The following is an 11,995-nucleotide window of genomic DNA, read 5'->3' as shown; positions in this document are numbered from 1 at the left end:
TAGAAGCAACTGCGGCTCGTTTCGTCTACAAACTAGGTTCCTCTGCGGGGTCATCGAAGGCCCTGATTAATCTCCATCCCCCGGTTGGCAAATTCGGGTTACAGGCTCCTATGAGCTGCATTATCTGGTCCGGTTGCGATGGTGTAGCCGGAATCCATACCCTTGTACTCGGTCTGGATGGGATATCTTTTTTGTCTATCGCTACTAGCCTGGCTCCGGGGTAGACTTCCCCAACCTTAGCTATTGCGGCCTTATAGAGCTGGACCGATCTCTCGTCGTCACACGCTATCATCTTTATCTGACCCTGATACCATCCGGCATCCGTACATGACGGATGTGGACCTGGATTGCTTAGTAGCACTTCCAGCGCCACATTCGTCAGTGCGGCTTGCACCCACTTCCATTGGGCTCTGGGGATTTTTCCTTCGGGGTTACCCTCATCCAGCACCCCAATGACAATGCGGTTCCGGGCCACATCAGCAAAAAATTTTGCGGGCGTCACGGCGCAATCAATGGATTCCTGGAGCTCTTTTGTGAGCTCCTAATTGGTTGGCGGTTGCAGCTCCGCGTCGCCTCTCTGCATACTTTGCTTTTGCAGTATCGTCAATCCTAAAGGAAGGCCACTCTCTGGCTGACCCACTGCTGGCAGCATCGCTTTTGGCATCTCCCTCCTTCCCCTGCTTAGCTGCCAAGCCTTGGCTACAGGGGTTGGTATGGGCTGCCTCCAGCGCTGCTGCTTTCATGGCGCCATTCTTGGCTTCTGCCCCCTTAGCATTTGCCTTTGCTCCAGGACCAAGCTTCGCTTCTGTCCTCGCTTTGTCTGTCGAGCTCGTGCCAAACGCTGCTCTTCTCTGGGAACAACTCGCTCCCTCCGGTCTTTTTGAAGGAGGTCCGGACTCCTTTTTGTTTTTGTTGTTTGTTTTTTTGAAAGTTTGGCTCATATTTTGGACCCACGAGTGTAGGGGAAAGTATGTCCGCTTGCGCATGGCCCCCGCTAAGCAAGTAAGGCTATCTTATTACGGAGGACGCCAGGTATCCGTAAGCTCCGTGCGAGACTGGGCTATTTAAGGGCCCCCAGCCAGGTTGATCTTCGGCACGGGTCGCATGACACCTCGATCCAGCCCTTTACATATCTCCTACCATGGTGAGACCTCCTATCTGGATGCTGCACTATTGAAGAGTACCGAACACCCAGATAGGGAGCCTGACCTTAGCTAGATACCTCACTACTACAACAGGGCCGAACTGCTGCCAGCTCGTCCTTGCCTACGTCGTGAAACTGTGGTATCTATTCCCAGTCGGCACCCTCGTGGATCGTTCAGCGGAGGATTTTGCCAACCTTTTTAATAATTTTCTAATTTCAATTGTTACAGAATTAATAATTTATATGTGTACATATGTATGTACATCAATATGTTATATTATATAATATAATATAATTAACTACTTATCAATAAATACATGTGTGCGCATTACTATATATGTAAGTATGTATGTACAAATATGCGTATGACCTTGCGAAATAAGTAATGCATACACAAATCTACATACATATAAGCGTAAAAATGTATGTATGTCAGCCAATAGGAAAAATACAAACGGAAAGCCAAATTGACCTAAATTTGTAGTAAGTCACACAACAACACCATTTTCATTCATTAACGCTGGCGCACATGCAATAAGCTAAATCGTTTCATTCATAAAAGCAAACGCCTTACACATCTCCCCGAGCATGCGTTAGCCTACACCCCTTTTTTCGCGACGATGGCATAAGCTAAAAGTCATAAATTGAACAAATTTCTGATGAACCCTCTGTAAGGGAAAAGTTGCAATTTTGCAAGCCCACAAAACACAGAGCAAAGTGGCAAAAGTGGCAACAAAGCTTTCGTCGATTTAAAATATTTTACAATTCTAAAATATTATTCCGTGACTCGCAAAAACTTGCGTGAATATGTATGTATGTTCATATTTAAACATATGTACATATTTACAATGATTTGTAGGCAAAGCCGCTCTAACAGGCAAGGTAAGCGATATCAATCGGAATTCCTACCAACAACACTATGTGTGTCGTCGCGTCAGTCATTCGACAGATTGGTTCTTTGACATGAAAGCAAAAAACGTGAGCTTCGGTCATTGGTTGACCGTGTACATACCTACATATGTACATCTGTGTTTGGTTTTTAGAGAAATTTACAAATATTTTTAATTCGTATTTCTTTACATGTACACCTGATATGAAAATGCCGACGGCAAAACACAATTCTGTACTTTTGTAACTCCATAATGCTGTCAAGTACACGAATTATTTTAAGAAATACATCAAAATATTTTTAAATTACTACTAATAACTCATAATAATGTAAAAATTAATTAACATAAAATAATTTTAAAAAAATATTTAATAAGAGTTTAATAAAAGGGAATATATTTCAAATAGCATATCAATATTCCCAGTTTGGCATACATATTTAGGCAGTTCACAAGCTTCGTCTTATGTCTTATGTCGTATTTCAATAGTCTTACAAAATACGACACTTGTGAGCACCTTAATTGTGGTATGTCATATTATGTAATATTTCTTCACTTCACAAGCTGGTAGTGAAAAATTAAGAATATAAAAATGCCACGAGAAAGTGACAAAAATAAAATAAAGCTTCTATATGTTGAACCGCCGGCATTTTGGTTTACATTGCAACCACAGAAACAACAAAATATTTATATATTTCATTTGTCTTCATCTTAATTTACCTGAATATAGTGGCTTCCTTCCATATTATTAAGGAAATTGATGAAATTTGTTTATTTTTTTAATTTTAGACACCTAAACGTCAACAATAAAAATAGTAAACAGATATAGCTGATAGAATATCACACTCAAAAAACATACCTAGTCCTGTTGTATTTGTTGTATTTCAATTTTGCATGGGAACAACAACAGTGTTGATATGATAGTCATAAAAAAAATAAAACAATATGACGATATGACACAATATGACACCTAATACCCTAATTATATTCTCTTCAATATTCGCCGGTTGGTTATGTTAAGAGAGCGTATGTGTACAGATTCACCGCTGTTATAAAAGCGAGAAATGTTGTTTGTTTCTCCTGCGTGTGAGGTGGAGTCCCCGATAGAAATGCTCGCTGTCGAACCTACACCTTCTCGTTCTTCTAAGCTCTCTGGCTTAAGTAGATACATAAGGAATGAGGATTGCAAAACCGCAATCGTATATTATAATGATGATCAAAGCGTTAACAATCGAGAACAGGTAGAGACATGGTCCACGGACTGGACTGGACTTCACAGTGCACAAAAAGATAACTTAAAATATATTTCTATTAGAGAAAAATCGGTAAACTATTACAAAAGTCGAATCCAGTTTAGTTCTGGTGAAACCAAAAAGTTTTTATAAAAATTGTACACAATCACATATTGTTGTAACAGAAATGTCGAACTTAAAAGAAATAATGAGAAAAGTACTAATAAAAAGGCGGCTAATGTGCATTGTTTTATTAGAACGACGGGCTTTCCTAAATTCTGAAATATTTATAGGTTTATAGGTCAAATATAAAACTATTAAAAATTACGGACAAACAGGAAATACTAACTATAATAATAAATGAAAAATTTAAAATAATAATCAAAGCCAAACCATGAGCATTGATATTTACATATGCTAACAATTATCCATACATATTCATATATTTCTTAACGGATTTTTCGATAAATTGTCTACCTTGTAACTCACACTTGAGTTCGATCACTGGATTGTTAAATAAAATACCCAATTTAATGGCTATAAACTTATGTTTATTTCTAATTCCAACAACCTTACATTTATTACTCGTTCTTCGCGTTACAACTTATTGCTCAATTGCTTTTTACACGGCAACACTCTAATTATAACCGTGTCTGCACAATCCGGCAGGGATATATAGTAGATCCTTAACAAAACTTCTCCACTAGAACATTCTGGCAACTACGAATTTCGCTATCTAGATGGTACTAGCAGTTTATTGTTGATTCTATTTTGTTCTGGCATTCGTTTTCGCCACAATATGTATTATATTACTATTTTCCATGTTTTTTTATTTATGATTTGAATATAGCTTTTTCCTGGCATCATACAACTGAAACTATGCATGTATGTACAATATATACATGTTGCCTTTATAAAATATTTGTGGAAAGGAAAACAGCTGTGTCAAACCACCAAAATGACAGCAATGGATGGAAGGATATTTATTTTGACATCTATTGCTAAATATTAGCAATGTGCAATCTCCATTGGCAATATTGCTAGCAATACAGATTTTTAGAAATCCTTAATTGTCTGTCGAGCTGTCTCGTTACCAAACAATTATCAGTAAACCAATTGTTTAAGCATAAAATATGACACACTTTGATTTTTAAATCATCTGCTAAAGATATACATAGACCACAAATAAATAATTTCCCATTAGCATTATAAAGCAACAACACTTATAGTTTTTTTTTTATTTAATAGCACGCTGAGTTGAATGAATTTTTAAGATCGAGGATTATTCATCCCGTTGCCTTTACTAGGCTCTCCGATTCAAAGTCTAACACGCAGAGTGGAAAAGATACAGAGTAGTTTGGTTTGGCCGTACTTTAAGATGCTGTTATTTCTATACCGAAAGGGTGGTCCCACTACTGAAATCTGGGAAGTCCGCCAACCTAGAGGAGTCTTATCGCCCGATAACTCAAGGAGAGTGTATCAGTAGTGAAATCATTGGAGACCTTTCGGCTCCCGACTTTTACACACCATCTGAGCCTAACCAAATACCAGCACGGTTTCCGTAAAGTGCATAACACTAGGCGTCATAAATTCCACGAAAGCTCATGGTCTCAACCAGTAATGCTCTGTTAGAGGACTGTCCTCGTAGCGTTGGACTTTTTTTACGCAGTCAACCATACAACCCTACTTGAAGAAATGTTTCCACGCCAGTCGGGTCTACGTAACCGGAACGGACCCGGATTTATTCCGGCCAAGGACTGTCAACTCGGCAGAATTCTGCCGCTACAACAACTTGAGAAAATCGCAAAAACTACGCTCCCTCCAAGACTTAAGAGGTGGATCATAAACTATCTGAGCGGTCTACAATTATCGGTATTATTTCGAGGTGAACAATCTAAATTATGGAGAGTTAAACAGGGGGTTTCACCGGGTGTTGTCCTCTCTTCGCTACTGTTTAATCACTTCATTTCGAAGCTCCCACAACCACCAGAGGGATCTATTACCTCATACGCAGATGATTGTACGATAATGACTTCGGACAATGGAACTGATGGCTTGTGTTCAAAATTGAACGCCTATCACTTAGAACTTTCTCGCTTCTTTGCAAGAAGCCTAAAACTCTTCCCTGGCAAATCTACGGCCACCCTGTTTAGAAACTGGACGAAGATGTACAGACTGGACCTCAACATTTCTATGGCTGACGTCGAAATTCCGATCCTAAAATTTTGTGAGCTACATTTGAAAGTCTAAGAAACGTTGTTGACAACATACAAGGCAATCGGTCGGCCGCAGACGAAGAAGTTTCATCCATTTCAGAACAGTACACTCCGGACTATCACGGGCAAATTCCAACAACAGCCGGTTCTGCGATACCGGAATTGACCCGGATTTTATCCGGCCAAGGGCTGTTATTTCGACGATCTAACCCTGTTTGGATCGGTAAGTTCTAGATTTAGTTTATCGTCATTGGAGCGACGCCTAGCAGCAGGGTTGCTCCGTATCCTCCTGACCCGTGCTGGCATCGAGTCCAACCCGGGCCCCGAGGAATTCTACTGCTGCGTTTGCGCTAAAAGGCTCCATCCAAACTCCACCTCGGTTAGGTGCAATACATGCAATGGATGGAGCCATATTAAGACCTGTTCAGGCCTTAAGACACATAGGGAGTGGACCACGAGTTACGTGGCCACATGCTGTCAACGCAATAATGCGACATCTGCCTCAACGGCTGTGCAACCTGCACCATGTTCGCGCAGTGCGCTGCCGCTCCAGTCGAGTGGCCAAGATAGGACCTCCATGACCCTAAGGAGCTCACACAAACAGCATGACTCTCAGTCCCAACCTTCATCCAGCTCCAATCCTCGTGCGAGAACACTCCCACAGTCTGTTCCGTGTGTCAGACCGTAATACGCCGGAATGTCACATCAGTCAAGTGCAATTCTTGTACTGGCTGGTGTCACTTTCAGTCGTGTTCCGGTCTATGCCCATGCTATAGGAGTTTGCCCCCGCAATCACATACAGCGGCGTCGCCAATCAACACCACAGTGCGACAACCGCCCATGCAGATAACACAGCTGCAACAACCACCACCAACACGCACCCCACTCACCCCCAGGATCACGACTGGACACCCGCGACAAACGCGACTCCTACAATTCAACTGCAACGGACTCCAGAGTAAGATCGAGGAGATAGTTGCATTCATGAGCCGGGAGCGCTTAACGATAGCTGCGGTCCATGAAACCAAGCTAAACAGCCGCTCAAATCTTCTGAGTTGTGCAGGTTTCAACGTTTTGCGCAAGGATCGCGAGCGAGATAATGGTGGAGGCCTAGCCTTCATATTGCAAAACACCGTGCAATATCGTCTAATCGATGTTGACATCGACCGCAGGGACACTACCCTAGAATGTCAGGGTATAGCTGTCCGGTCAGGCGATGTCGAGCTCGAAATATTTAATATATACATCCCCCCAGTTACATGTTGCCCAACAGGATATCACCCGAACATAGATGCGCTACTTCGTGGTGAAAACCGTTTGGTCCTAGGCGACTTTAACGCGCATCACGATCTTTGGCATTCCTGTCTGTCAAATGATCGTAGGGGAATGGAGCTGGAGGAACAGATTGGCGATTCGACATTCTGCACAATGAATGACGAAGCCCCCACCAGAATTATGGGCACCTGTAATAGCTCGACCGATATTACCATCGTTAGCGGTGGTCTGATAAATGGCATAACCTGGCGACCTATGCTAACTCTCGCATTAGACCATCTGCCCATAATTATCTCGATCGAGAAACCTCCCGACTTTATTTCTATGGACAATCGCACCTTCATTAACTTTAACAAAGCTAACTGGGTCGGATTCACAGAATTTACTGAGAGCACCTTCAACGCACTACCCATTCCTACGGATGTCATCGTTGGCGAGCGTCAATTCCGCAAGGTGATCGCTGCTGCTACCGCTCTCTTCATACCGGCTGGTAGAATCGCGGAACTCCGCCCAAATTTCCCAGCCGAAGCAGCTGTACTAGCAAACGAGCACGACACCTTACGCCATGCCGATCCCTGTGATCCCCGAATAAGGAATCTCCATTTGGAGATTCTGCAAATGGTAAACCAACATAAGCGGACAAAATGGGTGAAGCACCTGAAGTCCTGTAATCTCTAAACCGGTGTGAGTAAGCTTTGGAATACTGTCAAGGCCCTGACTAACCCGAGAAGACATGACGATCGGGTTGAAATTCAATTCGATGGCCATGCCTAATCGGACCCGAAGAAGTGCGCGAGCTATTTTAGCCGGCAGTTTACACTGCACCCTTCGACCGACAAGGCCAAACGATGTATTACCCGACGGCTACGCAAAATGCCAAAAGACGGCGCATCACTTACTTTCACCGATGGGGAGGTTCAGAGTATCATCAACAAGGCGAAATCGTCTAAATCCATCGGCCCTGACGGAATAAGCATGCTGATGCTAAAACACCTAGGCCCAACGGGAGTAAACTATCTCACCAAGGTCCTTAACTTGTCGATGTCCACTCTGCAAATACCCGATGTGTGGAAAGTCGGAAGAGTGGTCCCACTACTGAAACCTGGGAAACCCGCCAACAAAAGGGAGTCTTATCGCCCGATAACTCTCTTTTCCCCAGTAGTGAAGACACTTGAGGCCTTATTACTCCCGTCATTCACTCATCACCTGAGTCTAGCAGACCATCAGCATGGCTTCCGAAAAGTGCACAGCACCACCACAGCACTTAGCGTCATAAACGCAGATGGTTAATGACCTGAACCAGAAGCCACCCTGCGAGAGGACGATCCTCGTAGCGTTGGACTTGTCAAAAGCTTTTTACACAGTCAATCGCACAACGCTACTTGAGGACCTAGAACCATCAACGCTTCCTCCAGGGCTAAAGCGGTGGACTATGAACTACCTGAGCGGTCGGCATTCATCCGTACTGTTCCGAGGTCAAAACTCCAAACTTAGGAAAATTAAATAGGGGGTTCCGCAGGGCGGTGTCCTCTCCCCACTACTGCTTAATTTCTATATTTCGAAACTCCCCCAGCCACCAGCGGGAATTTCAATGACCACGTACGCTGATGACTGTACGATATTGACGTCGGGCAATGGAATCGATGGCATGTGTTCAAAAGTAAACAGGTACCTCTCCGATCTTTCTCGCTTCTTCTCTGCAAGGAGCCTAATACGCTCCCCCACTAAATCCACAGCGACCCTCTTCACAAATTGGACGAAGGAGTACAGACTGGAAGGAGTACAATATGGTCGCCTGGATGCAGTGACACGCAGAAGAAGAAGCTTCAGACCTGTCAGAACACTGCACTCCGGACTATCACGGGATGCATTTTGATGTCTCCAATCGAACACCTACATAGTGAGGCCGTTATTCTTCCGGTTAAGGAATACAACGAACTCCTCTCCAAGCAGTTTCTGCTGGGGTGTTTTCGTAGAAACCACCCCTGTAGTCGCCTGCTTGTAGCGGAGCGGCCTCCTAGGAACATCAAGAGGTCTTTCCTTGATTACGTCGACGACATTAGGCAGTACGCCGATCGGACTTCGGACGCAACGAACTTCAGACAGGCACTGACACAGTGGAGCCATCAACACCTTCACCGACTCCCTCTCAGTGAATGGCGTATTACGAGTCAAACCACCACCCATAGCAGATGTAGAGCTCGAGTTGCCTCGCGAAACCAGAGTGACCCTTCATTCTGGATACTGTAGCAGGTTAAACTCCTACTTATCCAGAATAGACCCCGACATACCGAACACATGTCCTGCGTGCAATGAGTCTCCGCATGACACTAACCACCTCCTTGCATGCCCAACAAACCCCACTCATCTAACACCCTGCTCCCTATGGTCCGACCCCGTCGAAACAGCTCTTTTCCTGGGCCTCCCATTAGATGACCTCGACGACAAAGAATCTGGAATTTATCACCCAAACGGGGACTAGGTAACCGTTACAACAACAATATCACTGGATGCCTCTTGATGTCTTCGGTCGCACACTTACACAGCGGGGCTCGTATGCTTCCGGCTAAGGAACACAAGGATCTCCTCTCAAAGCAGTTTTTACTGGAACGTTTTCGCAGAAACTACTCCTGCAGTCGTCTGCTTGAAGCAGAACCGCCTCCTAGGAACATCAAGAGGTCCTTCCATGGCTACGTCGACGACATTGAACAGTACACCGACCAGACTTCAGACGGAACAAATTTCAGATATGCACTGACAGCCATTCACAGTGGAACCATTAACACCTTCACCAATTCCCTCTCAGTGCATGGCGTTCGTGGACTAAAACCAACACCCATTGCAGACGTAGTTCGAGTTGCCACGAGAATGTTGTAGCGGCTCAAAACATTCCTGTAGTAGTTTCGGGGAATGGTGCCGATTTGACGGTCCTTGGCTGGATAAAATTCCGGATTCGCTTCGGTTACTTAAACCCGATTGTCGTGAAAATTAAAAGTGACCCTAATATTTTCGTTTTTCTCGACAATAGCGTTGCGACCCTGGGTGTGCGCGAGTGTTGTGGAAGAGGTTGTTGTCGCTGCTGGATTGCCCGCAGTTGCCTCACTACGTTATTTTGTGACGCCATCAAAGGTTGTTGCGGGGCAAATATAATACCTACAGTAAGGGGCAAGGGACATTATGCTCAAGTCATGTATTGTGTGCAAAAATTACACCTGGTTAAATGATTTTCCAACGTATTGCGGTGCGAGGAACCAAAACGATGTCTGAGGACCATTAAAATTCATTGTTAGCAGAATGTATGTGTGTTTTAACGGACTCCATCCATTGTTTGTGTTACGTATAAGCGAGGTAGGGTTTGGAAAACCATTTGACGCAAAACGCTGTTGAATTCCTAACTTGCTACTTACCGATATCAACTGAGGTTAGATCGACGAAAGAGCACCCTTAGCCGCATTTAGGTAATTCCGATAATGCAGGAAAAACGCTGTCGTAATGAATTAAGTTCTTTAAATTATAACCACTCCTCTTGTATATCGTTGAATAAAACGTTTTAATTTTTTTTAACGCCCACAACTTTTCAATATCGTTGTGGTTCACGCTCTAAACAGGCGTGTCAATCAATTTACTGTTATTGTGTAATACCCATCTTGGCCAAAAAAAAGTTTTGTTTTGAATCATTGTCCGTCATCAGATTGAAAACGACAACGGTTTGAAGAGACACAGTCCAAAAGCATAACAAAATACGTTGGTAACTGTAGTTTCTAAAGGCACTAGAGTTAATTAAGATTAGATTTTAATTTTTTAATGCATTTATTGAATGGTTATTAGGTATTTTTTATAATGTTACTCCGAGCTAACAAAATGGTCTGCATCAAAACTGGAATATATATGACCTTCTGATATCAAAAACTCTATAAGGGCGCTGAAAAATATATGATATAATATCAATGTTTACTTTTGAGAGAAAACTTACTTCAATTCATTTCCATTGATGTGATTGAATTTCTGTTGCAATTCTTTGCGGCTGATACCTTCCGTACTTATATTGCTTTTAACAGCTTGTAACACTGCCAACTGCTTTCCTTCCAAACCTAGAGAATCATCTAAACCAGTCTTGGAATTAAAGTCTATTGAACCGACATTTGTCGCGTACACGTGGCTTCCCTTACTAACAAATTCTTCAGATTTATACCTCGCATTAAGCACTTCCAATACATGCGTACAAACTTCGTTAGAATTCATTATTGCAATCATTTTAAAAACCATTAACATTTTCTGGGAGCCTTGTGTCCTAACACTACCAAATAGCTTGACATAATGATTAAGCATAATGTCAGGAGCCTTGGTTGAATCACCTTCTTCTAGCCAGTAATGTGCTTCTATCTGACCTGAATGATCCTCCAAGGAATATGTAATTTTTGTAGAAGACACATCAATAGAACGAACTAGGCATACACATGATACCATTCCAAATGTTATTCCATACAAGCTAAAATTCCCTTCAGGCGAATATAAGATTTGTTTAATAAAAACCGGAGCTATACCCTAAAATACATATAAACAAATAAACGTATAACCAATTATTTATATACTTTCTATATTACTTCAGCCGCAGCGCCACCACCGTATGCACCATTTAGCGTTGTTAATGAACTAACTGAATTATAAAAACAGCAACATATATAAAATATATTCATTAAAATACAAATAGGACATACCGGATATATCCATATTATTATTAGTAAATCTGTGGGAATTGTTTATATAGGCTCAACTTTTTTAAAATTTAGAGTTATTGCTGAAATATTACTCAGCGGCTCCACAGCCAATAAAAACACTACAAACTAGATCCCTGTTTAACGGTATGGCCACACATGCCAGTAAAAAGTCCGATTATCGAATATATTCGAACATACAATTTAACTAATTAACATTTTTTATTTTTCTTCATGAATGGGTATTTATCCCGGTAAATGTATAGTTTAGGTCCCCCACATAAGGAGGCCTCAAAAATGAATTTTTTTTTTAAATCGTCTTATTTTTAACTTAGATTACAAATCCGTGAGCGGAAAGTGAATTTTTTCAATAATTTATGTATATTTTTCAATATTTATTTACACACTTTGCACATATCACATATTCAAGTCACTTAGTTATTGTTGTTGTAGCCGCAAAATTCTGTAGAGTTCAGAGCACTTAGCCGTAATTACCAGTTCAGTGTGTTAAACATATTCTTATGAA

The 11,995-nt window shown here is 42.2% G+C and overlaps 1 protein-coding gene across 1 annotated transcript; it reads right to left on the bottom strand.

The window, feature by feature from the left end:
• Positions 1–10,545: 10,545 nt before the first annotated feature.
• RPA2 (Replication protein A2) lies at positions 10,546–11,630 on the bottom strand. Its single transcript, XM_014242454.3, has 4 exons — positions 11,473–11,630; positions 11,359–11,411; positions 10,728–11,299; positions 10,546–10,676 (listed from the first exon to the last, which is right to left on the bottom strand). The coding sequence occupies exons 1-4, from the start codon at positions 11,483–11,485 to the stop codon at positions 10,598–10,600; spliced, it is 717 nt and encodes a 238-aa protein (XP_014097929.1). The 5' UTR covers positions 11,486–11,630; the 3' UTR covers positions 10,546–10,597.
• Positions 11,631–11,995: the final 365 nt, after the last annotated feature.

Source organism: Bactrocera oleae, chromosome 6, assembly GCF_042242935.1.
Source record: "Bactrocera oleae isolate idBacOlea1 chromosome 6, idBacOlea1, whole genome shotgun sequence".
Taxonomy (NCBI): Eukaryota; Metazoa; Arthropoda; class Insecta; order Diptera; family Tephritidae; genus Bactrocera; species Bactrocera oleae.
Note: the sequence above shows the minus strand (reverse complement) of the source record. Positions and strands in the feature narration are given on the sequence as shown.